The sequence below is a fragment of the Abramis brama genome, assembly GCF_963993115.1.
Source record: "Abramis brama genome assembly, chromosome: 21".
NCBI classification, from domain to species: Eukaryota; Metazoa; Chordata; class Actinopteri; order Cypriniformes; family Leuciscidae; genus Abramis; species Abramis brama.
The window spans coordinates 14,192,006-14,216,626 of record NC_139983.1 but is presented as its reverse complement, the minus strand read 5'-3'; the positions used below and the strand labels follow the sequence as shown (position 1 = coordinate 14,216,626).

The following is a 24,621-nucleotide window of genomic DNA, read 5'->3' as shown; positions in this document are numbered from 1 at the left end:
TCATGTTTCTAAAGATAACAGCATTACATATAGGGAAGTACACATCATACAGACCATCCATACCCTAAATTTGACATTTTCAACCCAAATTTAGGACTAAAATGCATCTTTTGCAGCTTTGAGGGGAGCTTAACAAGATCTAATCATGGGTCTAAACACTCAAAGCAAAAGCCATCCTGAAGTGACATGCCAACAGTGGGCAAATCTGCTTGGTAATTACAGCCTTGCGATGAGAGGGGAGGTACTAGTGTGGTAGGTGCTTTTTTAATGATGCAAAGGCCAGATATGGTATAAAAACCCTCATCATTGTGCTAGGCAGCAGCAGATCCTGTCTGGCTCTTACCACAAGGATATTCAGAAGTGAGAGCCGTGGCTGTGTTCAACTTTTTATTTATTTGGAACCCAAGTATGCCGGTAGGTGTCCATTTTATTTCTTCTCCTTTGTTTTTTTAGGCCTTGATAGAGACATCTATCAGCAGGTGCAAATGGGAGGGTGTTCTTATACTACTTTGAGTTATGGGTTAAACAAAGTTATTAATAATGGAATGGAAGTTGAAATCATAGTTTACAATTGTCAGCTGTTGCTTACTTACTAATGAACTACTTGTTCCATTTGAATGTTTCAGTGTTCTTTGCATCATCACATCTAACTCTTTCAATTCCGTTGCAGATTTGACCTCAGAGAATGGAACTACGAGTAGCAAGCATTCTTCTTCTCCTGGTGGCCTTGACGGCTGCCCATGGTGAGAGATATGTTGTCAAGAAGGTGATGAAGGCCCCCCAGTACCAGCCTTACTCAGTGAAAAGCCAAGGTATGTGTTTAAAATTGAAAAATGCCTTTCTTTGCTTTCTCCTTTGTACTGAAGATATATGTTTCCAAATAAGATGTTTGATCTAAAGACGTATATAATACATTCAGTTTAAGTGTAGGCAATACAAAACAATTAGGTATGTGCATAAAAAACTCCATGGGTAGTTCGGCACACTGATTGGGTACTGATACACAGTGCTTCCTCCAATAGTATAATGCAACCTGTCTAAGCTTTTGAATATTCAAATTGCAGATTCATGTCATGCCCCTACAGATGCATCATGCTATAAAGTCTGTTCTACTGTCTCTGATTACATACCGGAAGTCGTTTCTTTTAGTTTAGGTAGTAAAAATGCATTTTACATCCAACGGATCCTTTAGTGCATCTTTATATACCACATATCCTTCAACAAATTCCAGTTTGGAGTATTGCACAATAAAAGGATGTACGAAATATTCAAAATGTTAAATCTTGTAACATTTTTTTATATAATGCTTAACTGCATTGTTTGATAAAATATTCAAAGTTCAAATATAATCATTTAATTGGTGATATTGTACAACAAAATACTGCACAGATTTATACAATTTGTTTGAGCAGAAGTGATTCAGTGTTGTTTTAGATTTCAAAGGATATGCATGTTAAAATCAACAAACCTTTGAAGGTTATGAACAGCTTTTTAGAATTAGTCTCTAGAGACATGTTGAAAAGTGATTTGTCTGGGTGTGTCACGGCAAAATCTAGACACATCTGTTTCATTAAAGCTGTGCCTCCAAGAATGACCTTTGGTATAATGTAGTTTACAAACCAATAGATTTGACCACATGAAGGCAATTATAAAACTGGAGTCCTAGCTGCATATATATTACATATACATTATTTTTGTGCATTTTATAATTTCACTGGAGATATTTTCATTTTATTTTGGTTGAGGTCTTCCATCACTGAGTATCTATACTCACTATATATATATATATATATATATATATATATATATATATATATATATATATATATATATATATATATATATATATATACACTAGATTAGTATATACATATATACTCCACTAGAGATTAGATTCTCTTGTGGAATTATAAAATGCACAAAAAGAATATGTATTGTAATTCAATCCTAAAAAATATAATATATTCTTGGAGGCCTTTGTCAAGTCAAGTTTATTTAGGAACAATACAGCAAAAACTGTAATTACAGGAATGAAAGTTTCTGAAGGCTTCAGAGAAAAGAATAAAATAGCATAATAAAAGATATAAAAATTTAAGTTAAAACCAAAACATGTGAGGCAAGCACTTTTTCACAAAAATTACAAAAAGATAAGAAAAAGCATTTTGTATTATTACAAAATGTATTATTTCTGATGTCTGAACACTGTGTTTTGATAAAAAGGGACTTGAATTTAAAAAAAGACTTAATACATATCAACATTCTCGAAGATACTGACTTCCTGCTGTTTTAGAAGGCAGCTCTATTGGAAAAAATTCTATTGGAATATATGACCTGTTGTTCAATAATACAATTTTTAACAATGTAGAAATGGGTAAAAAGTCACCATTTGTTCATTGGAACACATTTTAGTCACACTACATTTTTGTAGTCTGTCTAATTTGTATCTGATATGGTCCTCTAGGTCCTTTTCTCATTTTTTTGTTTATACTGGTATATTGTACTAATATTATATTTTGTAGTATATTATACTTTTTAAATAATTTATATAAACAGTCAATATAATTTACATACACTATAGAATTGCATGAGAAACATTCAATATCATAGTCAGTTCCAAAATGACAATTCCACCTATGACTGATTATTGAATGAATACAGTTATTGCCACTGCCATACAAACTGATTATGAGTATTGCTGATAAACTGATAAACTTCTTGTTTTATTCCAGTGGTATCAGTAGCAGGAGAACCAGGTATCCCCGGTGAGCCCGGCCAACCTGGACCTCCTGGCCCCCCTGGACCCGCAGGAGAAGATGGTGAAGGACTGCCAGGGCCACAGGGACCTCCTGGACCACCTGGTCCTGCTGGTTACTCAGCACCTGGAAAACCTGGTTCTCCAGGTGGACCCGGCAAACCCGGAGCCACAGGTGCACCTGGACTTAAAGGAGACACTGGTGCAACTGGTCCTCAAGGCCCCAGAGGCATGCCTGGTCCTGCTGGTAGCCCTGGACCTGCAGGCATTTCTGCAACAGGCAAACCTGGACAAGCAGGTCTTCCAGGAGCAATGGGACCACGTGGAGAGTCGGGTCTTAAAGGACATCCAGGTATTCCTGGTCTGCCAGGACAAAAAGGAGAAAGAGGCTATGGGGTTCAGGGGCCACCAGGTGAGAGAGGTCCAGCAGGAGCAGTGGGTCCTTCAGGAAAGTCTGGTGAGCCTGGTGTTGGAAGACCTGGCAAAGCTGGACATCCTGGTGAACCTGGTAAACCAGGCTCACCTGGCCGTGATGGAGAATCTGGACCAATGGGTGCAACAGGTCCAAAAGGTCAAACGGGTGCTCCTGGAATTGGAATGCCTGGCAAGCCAGGTGAAAATGGTGCTCCAGGTATTCCTGGATCTACTGGCCCCAAAGGTTCACAAGGCGCAGCTGGTGCTCCTGGTGCTCCTGGTGTTCCAGGTTATGGTAAACCAGGTGAACCTGGTGTAAAAGGAGAGAGAGGAGTAGCTGGTAGCCCAGGTACAACAGGTCAGAAAGGTGAGCCAGGTGCTAAAGGGCACACTGGATATCCAGGTGCTACTGGTCCTGTGGGTCCAGCTGGTGCTCAAGGTTCAAGAGGTTTCCCGGGTGAGAGGGGGGCAACAGGTGATAAGGGTGATCAAGGTCCAATGGGACCTCCAGGGTTGAAGGGGCACAAGGGAGAACAGGGAGCCCAAGGAGTTGAAGGCAAGCAGGGATATACAGGGGCAACAGGACAACCTGGTCCAAGAGGAGCTACAGGTGCTCCTGGTAACAAAGGAGATACTGGTCACACAGGTGCTCCTGGTACCCCAGGAACACCAGGACCTGTTGGACCAAAGGGTCTTCCAGGATATCCTGGAGCAGCAGGTGAAAAAGGAGAGGAAGGAGCCCCTGGAGCAAGAGGCCCTGTTGGCCCAGCAGGTCCTGCAGGCCTACCTGGGCTTAAAGGCCACCCGGGTCTTCCTGGATCACCTGGCCCAGCCGGTTTGGCTGCCAAGGGAATTCCTGGACCTCAGGGTCCACCTGGACTTCCTGGATCTGATGGGTCTCCTGGACTTCCAGGTCCTGCTGGACCTCCCGGCCCTCCTGGACCTCCTGGAGAGGTCATGTTTGAGAAGGCCCAAGGTGAGACAACATACCCAGTTCTTGTCAAAAGTCCTGTGTCTGCATTCACTGTTGCAACTGTGACACCTTATCCCCCATCTGGTACCCCAATTAAGTTTGATCAGATTGTGTATAATGCAGAGCAGCATTATGATCCCGAGACAGGTCTGTTCACCTGCCAGATTCCAGGAATTTATTACTTCTCCTATAGCGTGCATGTGAACGGAGCTAATGCTTTAGTGGCACTTTATAAAAATAGTGATCCAGTCATGTTTACCTATGATGAGTACAACAAGGGATTTGTGGACCAGATGTCTGGTAGTTCTGTCCTTCAGCTCAATGAGCAGGACACTGTTTATATTCAGATCCCTGATGATGAGGCCAATGGTGTTTTTGCTGCCGATAATGTCCATTGCTCTTTCTCTGGGTTCCTGATTGCCTCCACGTGATAAGGTGATCAAACCACATCATTTCTAAAACATCACTATTTCTCAAACATAATATCCTGTTCTGCAAACCTCAATGCACAACAGACTGTGCAATTGTTCTGAGAAATACAAGCATCTCAACTTGAAAATTCCAAGCAGTGGTGCCAATAAGAAGGAAGTAATTTATGTAATATGTTATCAGGGATAGCAAGATGGTTAAAACCTTAACAATTTCATTTTATGTGTGTGGAGAGAGCACGTGAAGAAGTGTTCTGATCATTTCTCGCCTTTTCCTCATTTTTTTTTTTTTTTGTCTTTTTTGTCACTGATCACAGTGGCTAGTTCAATCTGTGTGTCTTATTTTTATTGTTATTGTTGTTCTTATACCCTTACTGATTAAACCGAGAGAATGCTCTTCCTGACATCCTTATTTCTGACTTGAATATTGTAAGATGGTGGAAATGATGAAAAACATTTTGAAAAACATCTACAAATGTTATCCCAAATTATAAATTTTTGTCTGTAAACCATAATAGCTGAAATAAAATATTTCCTAAAGAGTTTTTTGTCTGTGTTTGTGTTTTAGTGTGCTGAATAAGTCAGTTTGAGTCATGAGTCACTTTTTTTCTTTCAAATAAGGGCAGCTACAAAGTGGAGACTTACAGAATTACAGAATTGGAGACAAACAGAATTACAACAGTACTCATATTTAAAATGCTATATTTCTATTTTGTTTTGGTGGTTGAAAAAAATAAAATAAATCAAAAACCCGTACTTGCCAAGAGTAGTGTGTTTAAAAACAGGATTGGGAAGTAGAGTATGCTTTGATAACTGTGTTAAGTTACCAGTCAACCAAATAGATGTGGGTTAGGTGGAGAGACAAGTCAAACAGAAGCCGCCGGGCGGAGGCAATCAGAAGCTAGGGACCACAAGCCACAGGCAGGCACTGCATTTGGAGGAGTTGAGGGATGTGGTTGAATAAAAAAAAAAAGAAGACAAGAGCACCTGGAGGGTAAAGTCGTTACCATCTGTGAGTGCAGAGGTAGGAGCCACAAGTTTAACATTGGCGTATAAGATGCATATCCAGCATCTAAACTAGGAACAGGAATATTGGGTGAAAACACACCCATCTTGTGGTTGCTAGATTAGTGGTGGGGTTCATCTTGGAGTGCAGAAAATGCATGGTTCTAAATTATATTTAGCTTCTGTGGTAGGCTAAATACATCTGAGTAGTGTCTGTTAACATTTATTTTATACTTGGAAAGTATTTGGCTTTTCTTTAGATTTAGAAGAACGGCATTTACAAGTGCTGAGGGTAAATACAAAAAACATAATGAAAAGTTCCTCATACCTCAAGGTCTATGTGATATGAGAAAGCGGTGGTGTAAAACCTACAAACCCTTATATAATTACTTAATTAGGTGTTTTACCATGGTACTGTTCAGTATGAGCTGGCAAATGGATTTGAGGGTAGAGATACTCCACCAAAATAACATGAAAATAAAGTTAGAAATCTTTTCTAAAAATGTCTTCTCTTGTAAAAATATGCAAAATTGCTGTATCACAAATTATTCAAGGCAAAGACATTCATATTATAAAGAATGTTGCACAATCAATACTCAAACAAAACCACTCATATATTGTCTGTCTAAATCCTTTATTTTTGTTTTGAGTGCCCCTAAAATGAAGGGGTAAAAGAAGCATTGTGAACGATTTGCACGCAGTTACATTCCATTTAAAAATCAAGTAGAGATGGTGTTGAAGTATTTACAGGAAAGAAAAAAATATCTACTTGACGATTGCACCGGCAATTTTTCAAACATTTGTGGAACTCTGCTGGAATAAAAAAAAACACTTTGACTGCATTACACATGACAGGCCAAATGTTTTGATCTTAAACATTTCAGAACATTATTCTCCATGAAACGTTTTTTTCCAGAAAGAGAAAAAAAAAAAAAAAAACTTCAATTGATACCACTGATATAAAGAAAAAAACAAACAAGATAAAGCCATTTCAACATCATAAAATCCAGCAATGACAAAAGCCAATACCAATACATAATGCTGCAGTTTTGCACAATGCAGCTGCTGAGGTTTTAAGCACCTGTTTTGATGATTGATGTAACGGCAGTAAAATAAGAAAAAAAAAAAAAAAAAAAAAAAGTGACCAATAACATCTGTAAATTGTTCAATGATGTTGTTTCTAATAGCTCCTTTTTCCACACGCTTGATTTACCCAAATAGAATGGCACCAGTACCTTCAACTAACATTTCAACTCAATGTCCTTACAACAACTAATGTAAGTTCATCTACAAAAGAAAAAAAAAAATGAAGAAAAAAAAACAAAACAATTGAAACAAGCAATGCTCTATTAATCTCACTCATGCACGCGCACACACACACACACACACAACTTACACAACTGCTACAAAAAATTATGAAAAACATGGGAAAAATGTGCCTTTCACTTCCAATCATTCCATCCAACTTCCTTCCTTCAAAATGCCATATACAATGTAGTGGATGGAACAGGAATGGATGAAAGTATGGGAGAAAACAGAAGGTTTGAAATGTCATTGGTTTTGTACAAATTTTCCATGTTTGTGCTCCTCGGACTTCATCTAAAATGGGCTTTTCACCTCCATCTTACTCTGTGGCAGCGGCTGGGGCATCTGAGCTCTCTGCGGCTGCCGGTTCCTGAGGAGCAGCTTCTGCTGGCTTCTCCTCAGCGGGCTTTTCTTCGGCTACCTCATTGGATGGTTTTTCCTCATTGCTTTCGGCTGGTTCGTCAGCTTTGGGTTCCTCAGTCAGAGCCTCCGTCTTGGCCTCTTCGCTGGAGGCTTCAGGCTTGGCCTCCTCAGACTCAGGTTCAGCATCCTTCTTCTGCTCTCCATTCTCCACAGCTGCCGCCGCCTCTCCACCTTCAGCATCTTTTTTGGCGCTCTTCTTAAAGGAGAAGCCGCTGAGTTTGAATGGTTTCTTAAAGGAGAAGCGCTTTTTGGTTTTGGCAGGCTCAGCGCTCGCAGGGGCAGAACCGTTTTCTTCTGTCTTGGCCGAGTCTTCACCATTCGCAACGGCGGAACTTTCCGCATCCCCCTCTGGAGCGGCCTTCTCTGCGCCTCCTTCCTCTGCCTTTCCTTCCTCTGCTTTTACCTCTCCATCAGCAGAGTGCTTTCCATTGGCCTGCACGTCCTCCGTGGCTGCTTCTGCAGTTGGAGAGGCATTCCCATTGGTTTTGGCATGTCCATTCTCCTGAGGGAATAAGAAAATGCTTCATATTAGCTGTTTTTGCACTGCGTACATTTTTTTTAAATACAACTGTTTGCATTTATCTCGCAAATTTGCAATCTATAAAAAAGCAAAGGCTATATGAAAACACTGTTTGGAGTCTATAGGTTCGCCACGTGGGTGAAGTCTCATGCACTTTGTCTGGCAGATGCTGTTGCCATCTAAGTGAAAGCGTTGCAAGATGGACGAGTAGATCCACCAGCGCTGATCAAACCGAGGAGATCATCGTGTTGAGTACATAAGCAGCCTTGCAAGGCTACTTCTAATATTAAAACCATTTCTCATATTAAATCTATGGGTTTTGTCTCGTGGCTTATTTGTACATCCATTTTATCAACAAGATGCAATAAAGGCGTGGTGATTTTACCGAAATGGCTTTGCACGACGGAAAAGCTTGATAAAGATACGAAGATAATCCCATTTAAATAATACACACACACACACAAAAAAAAAAAAATCGAAATGGAATCACCGAATTTCAACGTAATCGTAATTTTATGATTTAAAAAGAAAAAATAACTCGCTGTTTAAACGCACTTATTACATTGGGGGTCTATTAGAATCAACGTGCAAATGAGAAAAATGTACACCAAATATAATCCATTTGTGCTGATCTTTTCAACATTTAAACAATAAAATCATCGATATTTAATACAAAGTGTTGATTTTCAGTGAAAAGTGGAGAGTCCCTTTGTTGATCGGCTCATTGTTCATTTGAACCGACTTGATTTTTGGTACTGCACACCCCCTCAAAACACCACACGCCAGTACAAAGAGAATAATTAAAGTTATTACCTGTCCATTTGTTTTATTCGCAGTCTCGACTGGTTTTTCGGCAGCAGTCTCCTCTTTTGCTCCGTTTTTGGAGATTTGCGCTCCCATGCTTTCAGACGCAACAAAGAATCGCAGATCAAATGAATGAACAAAGAGCGCGAGCTTCTCCCTCAGACGCGTCGCGTGCTCGCTCTCAAGAGCGTCTGTTTTCAAATAAAACCGCGGAAAAGAGATAACGAGAGGTAAAGCTGTGATCAACTGATCAGAGAAAAATAATAAATATAGCACCCTCTCAAATAAAATATATTATTTTGGGATACGAGGTGGGGATAATGAAATTGTTCTCTTTTGATAATGAGATGCGAGATACAACGCCCAAATACCCCTGACGTCACAGAAGAGCTTTGTGAGCCAATCAGGCGCCTCCGTCAGGCCGGGGGGAGGGGTTACACTCACACACTGGAGGGGGAGGAAGCGCGCGCAACCAGCAACTGGTGATTCGGTACAAGCGAATCCAGTCACAAAGGGGTTTTTTTCTTGCTATTTTTATTTCTTTTTTTGGGCATTCCTTTTATTTTTTCCCCCCATAAACCTGTCTTTAAAAAAATCTTTATTTTGGTTTCTCAAAACTGAAGGGAGATAGCAAACATCATAGATTTAAATGGCTGAGTAGGCTATTCATTTGGTATTCGCTTTATCTAAATAGACACTTGGCCAACACATAGATTTGTGATCATTCCCAACGCTCCAACCATGGATTCCAGTTTTCCAATATAAACATCCAGTCACACATTGCATGCATGATGAATTCATTCTGAGGAATCCTGGTGACCTAGATTCAGTCACAGTTTATTGTCAGCCCAGACGGAGCTGTTTTGAATGCACTGAAATAGTCTAAAGCGCACTTTCACATCACCATACTAACTCACGTCACCATGGCAACTGCTCGACATCACAGCAGATTGCTCATAAACAATAATAATATTGTCACTGTGCAATGTTGATATATTTGTTTACGTCTGAACGAGTGAATGATATGTCTGAGCAATCCAGGAAAGAGTAAAGAGAGATTAAGATCCAAGCCCTAGACATTCAAATCTATTAACTACACCAAACTGGTTTGTGCAAACTCGACATTTATCTTTAAAAAAACTATAATGTATAATACAATTAATGTAACAAGACATAATGAACAGTAGCCTAGGCTATAAAACAAATGATGTACTTTAGGGCCCTATAATGCTAATTATGGAATTTGATCAACAACAATCTTTCAGATGTAAAAAACATGACCATATTTATAATCATTTATAATTTAACCAGTGAAGCATCACGAAAACATTTTGAAAAGTCAGCTCTCTGCATGAAGTGACTCAACAAAATCTTGATGATTATAAAATGTAGGCTATTCAAATATTTCAAAATCTCACTACGGCTGGCCGACGCTGTAGCAACAGATGTTGATTTAGGGCGAGAGTCCTCTGGCAGAGTTTCATTTTCTAAGATTAAAACTAATAATATTGAAAATCAGCCCAAACCTTGATCTGTTTTTGCTGATTACTGATATTGAATACCTCTGTAACACTGCAAGTCATATGCACACATTGCCATTTTTTGGGACATGGTATAGAGCTTTTTTGAGGCATGGCAGTATAGGCCTGCCATTGTTTTTTTACATGTACCAAATATATGATCATTCAGTATGATGGTTTATAGAGACCGGGGCTAGAAGTCAAGTCAGTTATAAGTCCATTTTAGAACAATCACATACCCATAAAATAATAATTTAGTCACTCCCATGTTCTTCTAAACCTGTATGACTTTCTTTGTTCTGTGAAACACAAAAGATGATGTTGGGGAGAATTCTAGGAGAATTTAGAACGACAGAGGCTGTCATTCTGTCAAACATCTCCTTTTGTTTTCCACGGAAGAAAGAACGCCATACAGGTTTCAAACAACATAAGTAAATGTTCACAAAATGTAAATTTACAGATAAACAATCCTTTTTAAGTGATTTGAATATTTCCAACATTATTGCCCAAGAAAAAAAAAAAAAGATAGCGCTGAAAGAACACACATTTATGATGGTGTGTAAACATAATGGAATGTGATCTGTAAAAAAAAAAATCCTGTTGTTTTTATAAAAAACATCCTGTGGTTGCCTGAATAATTCTGTAAAAAATACAGTAATTTTGCAATTATATATTATATATATTATTATATATTTTTGCAAAACTGCTACTAAATCTGTTTTGTACCTTTAACATATACTGACAACCACCATAAAAGTGCCTTTCCACAAGCTGAATTATATATAGTATACAGAATGTGCACAGAGTCATTCATGCAAACGTAAAACACTCATAGCAACACACGTGACACTAAAATAATGCAATAAAAATTCATCACACAGTGAATTGAATGTCAGTTTACAGTTTTCACTGTAAATAATAATTTAATTTCTTTTTTACTTCTAAAAACTGTACACTTAAAAGCATTTTACTGTTTAAACGACTGGATAGATCTTTTACAGTTTTATTACGGGAACATAGCCTACTGTTAACCCATTAACAATTTTTTTCCATAGCGGTTTTACAATATTTTACGGTTAAAATTACACAAATTGTTTTACAGTTAATTTTTAATATGCCAATTTTGGGCTTTTCAGTTAAACAATTCATGAAACAGCAAAAAGGTAAAAAGTCAAACCAACCCAGAGAATTATAATTCATAAAGCGTGATGACTTGCCCCAACCTGACATTTATGAAAAAATTCCCTTGTCCTAAGAACACATTAATTTGCAACCTTTTAGTTAAATGATTTGCATAAGCATGCATTTAGGCTACTAGGATAATCACTTTTGGCAGGCGATAAACTTAAAAGTTTCACACCCATACCATTTCTAGTTTAAAGATGAAAATTTTGTCATTACTATATATCTCACCCTCAACTTGTTCCAAACCTGTAGCCTTTGAGTTTCTTTCTTCTGCTGAACACAAAAGAAGATATTTTGAAGAATGTTGGTAGCTAACCAGAAAGTTGACGGCACCCACTGACTTCCATGGTATTTTTTTTCTTACTTTTTCTTACTTTTCTTTCTTAAAAATACAGGTTTGGAACATCGTAAGGGTGAGTAAATGATGACAACATTTTTTTTTTTTTTTTTGGGTGAACTAACCCTGTAACGAAGAGTGTCTAGAAAAGCAGGTGTAGCTCACAACATGCATGGATTAGAAAAAAAAGTTTTTTTGAATTAAATTATTGGTGTCTCACAGGTTGTCGACGATTACAGAGAGATTTGTGGAGCATGACCAGACAGCTCTTGTTTTCCTATAGTTACCACAGCTGTGCCCACGCTGCATAGTAGGAGCAAGAAAGGACCATCGAGGAGGCAAAATATGCGCGCGCACGCACGCAGGCGTCTTCTGCGCCAACGGATTGGCTGAAGGTCCTGTCAATCACACCCTCGGTTCCCCAGAGAATCCGCCTCAGCAACGCCATCATCTGTTACACTCGGCGACAGGAGCAGCCTGAGCCGTCAGGGCCAATGTTGTTATTTTCATAATTCACCGAGATTTAATTAATAGAAAAAGCTGTCTGCAAATGACCTATTTCCGATTCTCTCTTTGCGGTGAAATACAAAACACTTCAGGCGACCCCTCTCTTGGTAAGCATTTTTGATGGTCTTGCGTTTTTGATACACGATTTGTATCCAATGGATGTTGTGGTTAATGGAAATGATGGGAGATGGAGGCATTATAACGCCAGTGCGAGCGGACTAACCATAATGCGTTCGCTTTATCGGCCGCGTGGTGTTTAGGGATGTTTAAGATCGAGCATGAATGTGTTTTGTGTAGGGATGGTGTGATGCTTTTGCTCCGAAGCGCTCGTGTCTAGCAGTGGGATTGATGCGCAGCAGAAAAAGCCTTACGTGCACAATTGAATGGAAGAATAAGGCCTCTGTCACTAGACAGTAGTCATCTTATGTTAGAATGAAATCATACAGTAGCCCTTTTCAGGGTTTACAATCTCCACACACACATGTTTGTGTGACTTAACGGATTTTATTTTTTAGTACAATCTGTCTATTGATGTTTTGATGGTTTTATGTCTATTTGAATGTATATGCAGTGGATCCCAGGCACAAAAAGCCATTTTCCCCTCTTATTGCATGGTTTATGCATCCAGAATTATAAATACAGGGTTATCATGGTCATGGAAAACCTGGAAAAATCTGGGTATTTTAAAATAGTCTGGAAAAGTAATAAACAGTCAAAAGTCATGGAATTGTTTCTAGTGTACATTTGTTTCTCTTTTGCTTTGAGTGCCAGAAAGCCAAAACCTTCATTTAGCCGCATTCAAATATTTTTGAGACTTATACAACTATAGTTTAAATTTCTTAATTTAAAGGATTGGTACCTGAAATCCTCACAGCAACCTCTGTAAAAAAATATTTGCACAGTAATCATGAACAGAGAAGAGAGAAATTCACACAGGTTTGGAACAACTTGAGGGTGAGTAAATGATGATAGAATTTTTATTTTTGGGTGAACTATCCCTTTAAGATATGTTCTTAGTATGTAACTTTATGTTTTTTAAGGGATGTAGATAAAACAATAGCCTAGTTCTTTGAATATATTTGCTGTAAGGTCTGTGGTTGAGACTTGAGAAACTTCCTTGTTCAACAAAAGCATGAATGGCTCTTACTCCCGATTTCTGTTTTCTCGAGATTAAAGGGTGTTAAAGGATAAAATGTGCAATTTATACAAAAATAAGTCCTTAAAGGGATAGTTCACCCAAAAATCATAATTTACTCACCCTCAGATTATTCCAAACCTGTATGAGTTTCTTTCTTCTGTTGACCTAAAAATATATATATATTTTGAAGAATGTTGGTTTTGGCAACCAGAAAGTTGACGGCACCCATTGACTTTTTTATAGTATTTTATTTCCATACTATGGAAATCAATGGCTACCATAAACTGACTGGTTACCAAAACCAACATTCTTCAAAATATATCTATTTTTAGTTCAACAGAAGAAAGAAACTCATACAGGTTTGGAACAACATAAGGGTAAGTAAATGATGGCAAACTTTTCATCTTTGGGTGAACTACCCCTTTAAGTATTCCATTTAGTTCCTCAGAAGTTGTTTGCAAATAAACCGATGTCTCTGGCTTTTGTTTTGCCCACTCAGGCTCAGGAGCAAATCGTAGATGTTTTCACCCCATCTTTAATTGAATGGAATGCGAATACTCCACTGTGGTAGCCCAGTGCTAGCCTTGGTATGTTTATTGAATGTATGTTTTCATTTACTTTCTGCATGTGTTACATTTCAAATCTTCGGTCAAAATAAGCTACTCATATTAACATTTGTTAATCATGATGTTCCACAGACTAGAAAAATAGCTTTGGTAGCATACTAGTAGTTAATAGTAAATGTGAATGTGACAAATTATTATGCTATTTGATGCAAATAAGATGAAATGAATCACAAATTCAGTGAATGGCTCATTTATTTGTTTTCACTGTAATTATACAGATTTTTTTGTTGTTGCTAAAACCCAAGATGTCTTGCTGAATCACTGGTTGAATACATTTTTTTTATATATACCTTTCAAGTAATTACTTAGGAGTATTTGTTTACTTCCAGTCAGTTGTTCTGAATATGAACCTGAACCTCGTCTTTAATATGGCTCACTTGATTAGATTCAAACCAATAAAATGTCAAACAGAGGTGAATATGTCATTGTGTCTGTTAATGAATGCTCTTTCTTCACCACAAAGAATATAGATAATGGGCTGTGTGCAATGTAAGGACAAAGAGGCAACCAAACTCACGGACGACAGAGAAACTAGTGTCTCGCAGCATGCAGGATATCGATATGGGGCTGATCCGACACCTCAGCATTACCCTAGCTTTGGAGTCACCACAATACCCAACTACAACAACTTCCATGCGCCTGTCAGTCAAGGAGTGACTGTGTTTGGTGGAGTGAACTCTTCCTCACACTCAGGAACGTTGCGATCCCGGGGTGGAACAGGTAAAATGAGGCACTTTACTGTTCTGGCACTCGGAACAGAAAGTGAAATATCTTCAGCATGACATAAAAATCATCTTATTTATTACTCATTCTTAGTTTTGTTGTACCCGTTAGATTGGTCCATATCATTCAAAAAAAAAGTTCAAAAAAGTTAAAGGACAAATCCAGTGAAAAATGAACCTAGGGGTAATTAACACATGGTTACCGAGTCGATCGTTCCCTGCGATGCGTTTTCATGAAAATCGAATGTAAAGAGTTTTATCTTTAAAAACAGATTAGCTCATAACACTAGTATATGGTGAAGCCTCACACTTTAAAAAAAAAAGCCTCGTTTACAGACAGGCGTCATCTTGGAAAACAGTCTCGACTAGTCGAGTCACGAACGCCGTGCTACGTTAGATTTCACTATGCGTAATTCCTATCGACCAGCTCACTTAGCACGGCGTTCGTGACTCGATTAGTCGAGACTGTTTTCCAAGATGACGCCTGTCTGTAAACGCGTAATGTTCTGTCTTTATAAAGTATCTTCTTATTAAACTGTCTGTACACTTACAAAGTTCTCAATGCTTCGGTTTGCATGTAGGGACCCTCATTATGCTACCGTGTTAGTGTGAGGCTATTTTGAGCCTTGTTAGTGGTATTAACTAGCGATTTATTTTTACTTACTCTGTGCCCCATATACTAGTGTTATGAGCTAATCTGTTTTTAAAGATAAAACTCTATACATTCGATTTTCATGAAAACGCATCGCAGGGAACGATCGACTCGGTAACCATGTGTTAATTAACCCCAGGTTCATTTTTCACTGGATTTGTCCTTTAAGTTTCTGAAACTTTTCTTTTTGGCTGACATCACCAAGGCCTCTTAATAAAACATTCTGGTATCAAGCATGCACATTTTTTGTGATCCAATCAAATTTGATGGATTAAAGTCCATCAAGTCCTTACCCACTGTTTTATTTGGAAATATCTAACAGAAGTAAAATGGGTTGTGAATACCGCATAATGTTGACTGTTTGATTTTTTTCCTCAATCTTTTTAAAAATATCCCAACTATTTCTACTTTGGAGCACATTGTTGAGACATTGTAATATATCTATAAAACTATGTATTGTTTTTGTCTTTGTCAGTATGCTGATGTTATTTGTCACTTACTTTGCAGGAGTAACACTCTTTGTAGCACTTTATGATTATGAGGCAAGGTCAGAGGATGACCTCAGCTTCAGGAAAGGGGAAAAGTTCCAGATTCTAAATAGCACGTGAGTTTATAGAACATTTTTTTTATAAAAAATAAAGACTTTTCATTAGGATACTACGGAACCCCGCAGATGACAAGCGGTGAAAACAAAAATGTATCGTGGCCACGAATGAACAATTCATTCCCATGACTTACTGATAACGTCAGGACGTTTTACTAATTAATTCCCTCGTTTTAAGTAAATCGTGCACAATATAATAATTTGTTACCTTGTTTTACTAAATCGTGCGCAAAATATAATGATTTGTTAATTTGTTTTATTTAAATCAAAACGAGGGAACGAAGAAGTACAACGTGGCCGCGATTTACTAAAACGAGAAAAAAAAAATCTTAATTTGTGGTCATGATATATATATATATATGTGCAGGGCTCCGTTGGATACTGTTTGAAATATTAACTTAAAATGTTTTTCATGTAAACTGCTGTTTAAAAGTTTGGGGTTGGCAAGATTTTTTCCCCAGTAATTTTTTAGTCTTGTGCTCTGCAAGACTGCATTTATTTGACAAAAAAGCAGTAAAACTGTACAATTTTGAAATCATTAAAAGCAGTACAACTGTTTTCTACTTTAATTTATTCTAAAAATGTAATTTATTCCTTTGATGCGAAGGATCCTTTCAGCATCATTACTCCAGTCTTCGGTGTCACATAATCCTTCAGAAATCATTCTAATATGCTAATTTGATGCTCAAGAAATATTAGCATCAATGTTGAAAACAGTTTTTTGCTGCTTAATATTTTTGTTGAAACCGTGATGGATTCTTTGGTCAATAGAAAGTTAAAAAGAACAGCATTTGTGTGAAATATAAATATTTTGTTACATTATAAATGTCTGTCACAAAATCTTACCCCAGACAGTAGTGTTTCTGCACATTACCTCTTGGGAACACAAAAATGGGATTTTATATGTGCATTATAGAACAGCCAGTTTCCTTCTAAATAATTGAAACTTTACCCAGTGGAAATGTATTCATTGTTTATTTGTTCTCTTGCACCTGTTGCCATATATCAGGGAAGGAGACTGGTGGGAGGCCCGCTCTCTCACTACAGGTGGAACAGGATACATACCCAGTAATTATGTGGCTCCAGTGGACTCCATACAGGCAGAAGAGTAAGTTCCATTTTAGTACCAAAATAGGCAAAATGAAATATAAATAGGAGGACTGTCTAGAAGAACAAAGTCTGTTTTTTGCATTACTCTAAGAAGTATTTTCATTGGGGCAAGCACAATAACATAACTTTGTCATGTGGTCATACTGTTAACTAAACTAAACACTATGTATCCCTTTGTAGTTGGTATTTTGGAAAACTAGGCCGTAAAGATGCAGAAAGGCAACTGTTGTCGAATGGAAATCCCAGAGGCACATTCCTTATAAGGGAGAGTGAGACCACGAAAGGTAATTTGCCTTTGCCCAAACCCATTCACAGATACACTACCATTACAAAGTTTATGTGAAAAGAAGTCTCTTATGTTCACCAAGGCTGCATTTATTTAATTAAAAAACACAGTAAAAACAGTAATATTGTAAAATATTGTTACAATTTCAAATAACAGTTATATTTTAAAATGTTGAAAACAGTTGTGCTACTTAATTCTTTGAAGAATAACAAATTCAAAAGATCAGATCTTTTATAACTTCATAAATGTCTTTGCAGTGACACTTTTGATCAATTTAATGCATCCTTGCTGAACAAAAAGCATTCATTTCTTTCAGAAAAAAACTTTCTGACTCCAAATATTTGAACAGTAGTGTACTTTAGTTTTGCAAACTTTACATGTTCTTCTCTGAATTATTAACTGATATTTGAGACTCCTGTACTATCCTAATTTCCTGTTCACTCATGTTTATTCCAGGAGCGTATTCCTTGTCCATACAGGATTGGGATGAAACTAAGGGCGATCACGTGAAGCATTACAAGATACGCAAGTTAGACAATGGAGGATATTACATCACCACTAGAGCTCAATTTGAAACTCTGCAGCAGCTTGTGCATCATTATTCTGGTAAGTCTGTATTCAATTCTGAATCTGAAAATGAGTTGATCATAAATGATAACAAGACAGTACAAATACATGCTATTAATATCTCTGCATTCAGCCCGGGCTGCAGGACTCTGTTGCCGTTTAATAGTCCCGTGCCATAAAGGCATGCCCCGCCTCGCCGACCTGTCCGTCAAAACCAAAGATGTATGGGAGATCCCTCGGGAATCACTTCAGCTCATCAAACGATTGGGGAATGGACAGTTCGGAGAGGTCTGGATGGGTAAGAGATTAGCTTAACCTCATGCCCAATAAAAGAGTTTGATATTCATGCATTACTTATAATTCCAGGGGTATAAATCTAGGCCTGTCAGGGAGGCAGAGAACATTTCATCTTGTCAAAAGAAAGCCAGCTGTCTTGGAAGGATTTATGTGTGGTTCCTTTCAAGGGCTGTGTGACTCACTATGAAATCTCGTCTCTGAATGGCAGGCACTTGGAATGGCAATACTAAAGTGGCAGTGAAGACCTTGAAACCAGGCACAATGTCCCCAGAATCGTTCCTGGAGGAGGCTCAGATAATGAAGAAACTGAGGCATGACAAGCTAGTGCAGCTGTATGCGGTCGTCTCTGAAGAACCCATCTACATTGTGACAGAATATATGAGCAAAGGTAGGATTTTGCAAACAGAAGTGCCAAATAAAGGAAGTTCTTTTGAACTTTCTATTCTTCAAAGAATCCTTAAAAATCATCACAGTTTCCACAAATATATTAAGCGGCAACTGTTTTAAACATTGACCATAGTGAGATATGTTTTTTTGATATGTTTATATATATTATATATGAAGACTTTAGGTGCAAAAGCCGATATTAAGCGAATGCTCTCCACACATAGTATACATTCATTAAATACTTTCACTCCAAACCCGCTAAATCCCTGCCTCAGCCCAATTAGAAATTCCGGTTCATTAGCAAAAACCTCTAAACGCCACTTCCCTTTGCCAGCAAAATCATCTAAGTTTTCAGAACCAATCAGAAGACGCGGATCGAATCATATAATTTCAAAATGAATGAGGACGGCGTGCATATGAGCCAGCTTTCAATTATGTAGCTGCAAGTTTTTATTCTGTTTCAAGAGATTTTTAACTAAACAATATGTTTAGAAGTTTAGTAGAAGTTTATACTAGAAATGTACATTTTATGATAATGGATTGTTTACATTTGACTAATATCAGTTTAATGTTTACTGATTTAATGCACTTCTTAATGCATAAACTACTTAAGGGGAGACACCCCAGGTGAATAGGGAAATTTTTTTAACTAATAGATATCAGCATGAAACTTCCCCAGTTGATTACTAACATTAAGACAAATATCTTTTGTATTACAAGTTTTTAGAATATTTATGTTTAAATATGCAAATTAGGTATTATCTCATTAAATATGCGCTAATTTGCATATTTTTCTAGAAGAGAAATCTGAACATTGGATAAAGCCAGATTAAAAAATGTTGTTTCATTTTGTTGACATATTAGAGTCAAAGGTTTTTAAATACCTTTTGGATATCTCTTTTTACCACTCCATTAATCAGAAAAAACTGTCAACAGCCATGAAAAATCTAATTTCGCCCCGTTTTTAAGTATAAAATGTTGTATAAATCAGAATCTGAATGATATATGAACAAACCCCTCTGTAAAAACTTTAGGAATATATATATTTACAGTATAATTTTTTAGTTATTAATTTATTCTTTTTGATTTATTTTAATGCATCATCATTTTATATTTATTTTTTCATATAGATTATTATATTTTAAATATAATATTAGATATTTTTTATTTTTAGCACAGTGTATATGGTGTAGTTATTGTATAAAGTCTTCTATTTGTCTTCTGTTTGTTGTTTTTTTTTTTTGTCATTATGGTTATACTGTGTGAATTATTATTTTTTTGACCATTTTTGAGCCTTTTACCTTTATTCAGAAAGGACAGTGAAGAGGGACTGGAGAGAGATAGGGTGGGATCAGGAAAGGACCGCGGGTCACATTCGAACCTGGGTCCCCTGTGAGCACTTGGACCTGAATAGGATACGGACGTGGCAGTAGCGATTTTGCAACTCTTTACTAACTCTTGTCCAAAGAGGTGGACTTAGAGGTTTTTGCAACAAAAGCACACATGGACTTGCTGGTTTGCAGCAAAAGACAATCAAATTTGTTAAATATCAATGAATAAGTGATTTTTTATTTTTTAAATAAGGCATTTTAGTAGCGGACTAATAAACTTTCATTGCCATTAAAGTGAAATTACTGAATAAAAAGCCTGATAAAAATGCTCATTTAAAAGAAAAATGTCAGATGGACTTAGAGGTTTTTGCATCTGAAGTCTTCATATATATATTTATGCATTTTTGCATTAAGAAGTGCAAGTTTGGTTTTGTTTGAAGGTTTGTTCACACATATTTTGATGGACTTTTCAGGAAGCCTGCTGGATTTCTTGAAGGATGGTGAAGGACGTGGGCTTAAATTGCCAAATTTAGTTGACATGGCTGCTCAGGTTTGTAAAATGTTTTGATACCCATAATCATTAAAGGTATCTGGTATCAGTAAGCACTTACCTAACCCCAGGACATTTCAATATTCCATTGCTTTGCACACTCCTCTTTTAGGTTGCTGCAGGCATGGCTTACATTGAAAGGATGAACTACATCCACAGAGATCTGCGGTCTGCCAATATACTTGTTGGTGATAGCTTAGTGTGCAAGATTGCAGATTTTGGACTGGCCAGACTAATAGAGGACAATGAATACACAGCACGACAAGGTGAGGTATACGATTCCAAATCAGGCTTAGCTAGTCTGTCTTTATAGACTTAGTTAACCCTCTATGGTTTCCTTCACTTTACACTTCACACTGACCATTCAGAAAAAAAACCCCCAACAAACTGCATTATTGGACTTAAAAGATCAGAGTTTATAAAAACCATTAATATGCTGTTTTTAATATGCTGTCATACGGTACTCGGTTTTCTCTGCAAGATGCGAAAGTGTTCACCTGGATTTTTTTGTTCACAGATCACAGTCTAACATAGTTTTACAACATAGTTTTACAGTAAACTGAAAAAATATTAATGTTACCATATGGCAAATGTTTAAATAATCCAATTACTCACTGGTTGTTTTTTTTTTTTTTTTTTTTTTTATAAATATTGGTGTCACTTGTATTACTTTGGTTATTTATTTATTCATTGAAAGTGTTTAGCAATACAATAGTTTTTATGCATAGAAACACAAGTATTTTTGTTTCATGTGTTCATTAAAAAATACAATTAATATATATATAACTTGTAGCACTTGTAGGCAGTTCCAAATTAATTCATAAGAGTTTTATTTTTTTTACCATGGTTTGTTCCCATGTGGGAACATTTTCAGCATGGCAACATCTCAAAAGTAATTGAGATGACGTGGCCATTTAGGTCATATAATAAATGACTTAGCAGTGTTTTATCTACTAATGTTTGTTTCCTTATGCACATATTCAACAGAGTTAAATCTGCAATTTCCCTGGGAACATTGCCCAGTTCACAAGTAGGCCACATTTCGAGATCAGATCCGTAAATCCAGTGTTCCGTTTTAGGTGCCAAGTTCCCAATCAAGTGGACGGCTCCGGAGGCAGCGCTCTATGGAAGGTTTACTATCAAGTCAGATGTGTGGTCGTTTGGAATACTCCTCACAGAGCTGGTCACCAAAGGACGTGTACCCTATCCAGGTGAGATCTGATGGTGGAAGGAACATTCTTAAATCATTAACACTGACAGCAACTGACAAAAATGACCGGAAATCATTCATTTTCATTGAAAGTTTGCCATTTGATGCAAGACCAATTTTTAAAGGGATAATTTACTCAAAAATTAGAATTCTGTCATCATTTACTCACACATGTCATTCCAAACCTGTATGAACACAAAAGATGATATTTTTAAAAATGTCTCAATGTCTCCTTAGTTATTACCTAACTTTTCTCAATCCAAATTAATCCAATCTGATTCTGAAAGTTCTGTTTATATGAACCCTAAATTCTTCAATCGTATTCATATATTCGTTTGCATGTATTCTGAATAAAACTTCAGCGCATGCACGCTGCCCATCGCTGCGTTCAGAACGATAAACCCACCGCGATAATGAGTATGTATTTTTTTTGTCATTTTTGACAATGACAGAATGCTGACATATACAGTGCTATGCATAAGTTTAGTTTATAATACACACCCATGCTAAGTTTATAATACACACCCATGCTAAAGTTGACTAAAAAGAGGAATAAAAAATCATCTTTTGGAAATTGAACTTAATGCCTTAATTAAAAAAATTAGGAAAAATCCAACCTTTAAGGACACCAATTTTCTTTGTGAATGAATAATGTATCGTAAATAAATAAATGTTCTTCCTTAAAATACAGGGTGCATAAGTTTGGACACCCCTATGTTAAATTCCCAATAGAGGCAGGCAGATTTTTATTTTTAAAGGCCAGTTAAAGTCTGCGTGATAAGAACTACCTAAAATGACAGAAACCAACTTTGGAAACAAAATTATTTGAAGTGTAATTGAGTTTTTTTCCGCATCCCATTCAATTACATGGAGAGGGCGGGTTTATGACCTATACTGGAGCCAGCCACCAGGGGGCGATTGAAATGCTTTGACTTCACTTTTCAGGACGTGTGCGGCACACTTACACAGTTTACATGAAGCCTTTTTAATCTGATTGAGCCATCATTCTGATTACTAAAGGATAATTTGGGTGCATGCAAAGCTTGGACCCCATTGGCTTGCATTGTATGGACAAAAACAGTTAAATATCTTCTTTTGTGTTCCACATAAGTTAGAAAGGTTGGAAGGTTTTTGGGTGAACTACCTATCTTTAAAAGAATGAATAAATGAATGAAGTACAACACAGCATCATACAGGAATTTGCGGGCCCCGCAACTTTTTTTTCCAGTTAAAGAGCACATGCTTTGCATTTGTCCCTCAGGCATGAACAACCGGGAAGTCTTGGAGCAAGTAGAGCGTGGTTACAGGATGCCCTGCCCCCAGGACTGTCCCAGCTCCCTGCATGAGCTCATGCTCCAATGCTGGAAGAGGGACCCCGAGGAGCGGCCCACCTTTGAGTATCTGCAAGCCTTCCTGGAGGATTACTTCACTGCCACTGAACCACAGTACCAACCCGGGGACAACCTCTAAACGCATTGCTCCAGAGTACAGAGAGTGCCACAAAAGACTGCCCTTCAAAAGACTGATCAAAAGAGCGTTTGAAAAGAAAAGCTTCCAGGTTTTGTGCCATCTCAATGACCCAATGTCTGACACAATCCATCTTCCATCGAACAAAGGACATGCAATCGCATTATATCTGTCAGTAAAGCCAAAAATAGTGTTCTGTGGAGAGACATCAGTCATGAATAATGATAAGAATGGCTTGTTTGTATGTAGTGTAAATAGTGTGTTTAGTTTTCCCTTGTATTTGGCTTGTTTTATTACTTTTTATAATGCTGTTTTGCGTTCTTATCCAGGCCGAGAAAGAATCGACGCTGTGAGGAAAGCATGAACAACAGAGGCGGCATCAAACATTTTCAAATTTACAATGATTCTGGAAATCATTCTTAGACACTTCCAGTGGGATGTTGAACAGCCTCTTTTAAATATTAAAGGAAATCTGTCAATTGTATATTAAATTAACTGTACGTGTCAAAACACTCCCGTTTTGCATAGGTAGCATTTCTGACACATAGCGACTTTCACAGAGGGTAATGATGTCCGCACTGGTTTTAGTGAGTTTGCTGGGCCTAATTATTTTGCACCTGCTTTTAGCAAGCGCTCAGTGTCTCTCTTTTGTTTTCTGCTTCTTAGAATGAGTGCATTTTCTATTTAGTCACTTTGGATTAACAATAGAGCAATGTATGTATCAGAATAGTATGAGACCAAGTGGGCATTATGCTTGACCATACTGGCATCTTTCCTGCAAATAAGATAAAATGACTGCTAACATCCTTACTGTTGTGAGAGAAAATAAAAGGAGTCCATTAAATGTATCTCACAATATCATGCATTATAAAATAACACGACTAAATACGTAGAGAAATATTATAAAATGGTAGAATTCCACTCGAGATAACTCATTGCTGGTCTGCCTTGTTTTTGCCCCTCATTTTGTCCTTCATGATAAAATGATACGTGTGTCTGAATATTCATTATTGGGTCATTCTTTCATTTTTTGTCACATTTAAGAAGGGACAGACCTCTCAGTAAGTCGACGATACTTTCACATATTCTCATTGCGGCAATATCGGCATGAGCCATTTTCCAAGGGCAGTTATTCACCTACTGTTCAAAAACTACTCAGTGTTGATTTCAGACAATATTTTGGAAAGAATAATGTGTTCAAATGAGGGCTGCTTTTATCTGGGCCTATGATTTAAATTATGTACTGCATTTGTGTTAAAATCCAACCTTATAATTTTCACATTTATTTTTGTACCATCTATATTTGGATTAATTCATAAATATTGTGTTTATTTAATTTCTTTGTTTCATTTATGCACAAACATTTTTAGAATAAAGTGTCATTCAAATTCATTTCTCCTTTCCTTTTTTTTTTTTTTTTTTCACCTGACATCCAATTTTAATTGAATATCTTTTTTGTTAAGATTGGGAGGTACTCCAAGATTCTGTAGATTTAAAACAT

General features: G+C 37.2%; 3 protein-coding genes across 4 annotated transcripts; 2 read left to right on the top strand and 1 right to left on the bottom strand.

Annotated features, from left to right (window-relative positions):
• The first annotated feature begins 307 nt into the window (after positions 1 to 307).
• col10a1a (collagen, type X, alpha 1a) lies at positions 308 to 5,109 on the top strand. The gene is made up of 3 exons (XM_084097283.1): positions 308 to 414; positions 671 to 812; positions 2,730 to 5,109. Exons 2-3 carry the CDS (start codon positions 686 to 688, stop codon positions 4,568 to 4,570), a joined length of 1,968 nt encoding a protein of 655 aa, XP_083953409.1. The 5' UTR covers positions 308 to 414; positions 671 to 685; the 3' UTR covers positions 4,571 to 5,109.
• A 1,080-nt stretch (positions 5,110 to 6,189) lies between these two features.
• Positions 6,190 to 8,989, bottom strand: marcksb (myristoylated alanine-rich protein kinase C substrate b). Its single transcript, XM_084097816.1, has 2 exons — positions 8,634 to 8,989; positions 6,190 to 7,802 (listed from the first exon to the last, which is right to left on the bottom strand). Exons 1-2 carry the CDS (start codon positions 8,718 to 8,720, stop codon positions 7,197 to 7,199), a joined length of 693 nt encoding a protein of 230 aa, XP_083953942.1. The 5' UTR covers positions 8,721 to 8,989; the 3' UTR covers positions 6,190 to 7,196.
• A 3,103-nt stretch (positions 8,990 to 12,092) lies between these two features.
• fyna (FYN proto-oncogene, Src family tyrosine kinase a) lies at positions 12,093 to 24,512 on the top strand. Of its 2 annotated transcripts, none has more exons than XM_084097354.1 (13): positions 12,093 to 12,280; positions 13,811 to 13,898; positions 14,401 to 14,657; positions 15,819 to 15,915; positions 16,925 to 17,023; positions 17,206 to 17,309; positions 17,768 to 17,917; positions 18,012 to 18,176; positions 18,384 to 18,563; positions 20,367 to 20,443; positions 20,556 to 20,709; positions 21,523 to 21,654; positions 22,915 to 24,512. In XM_084097354.1, the coding sequence occupies exons 3-13, from the start codon at positions 14,411 to 14,413 to the stop codon at positions 23,121 to 23,123; spliced, it is 1,614 nt and encodes a 537-aa protein (XP_083953480.1). In that variant the 5' UTR covers positions 12,093 to 12,280; positions 13,811 to 13,898; positions 14,401 to 14,410; the 3' UTR covers positions 23,124 to 24,512. The 2 variants fall into 2 exon arrangements, with proteins under 2 accessions (XP_083953480.1, XP_083953481.1); XM_084097355.1 differs by having other exon boundaries at positions 12,110 to 12,280; positions 13,811 to 13,913.
• The last annotated feature ends 109 nt before the right edge of the window (positions 24,513 to 24,621 follow it).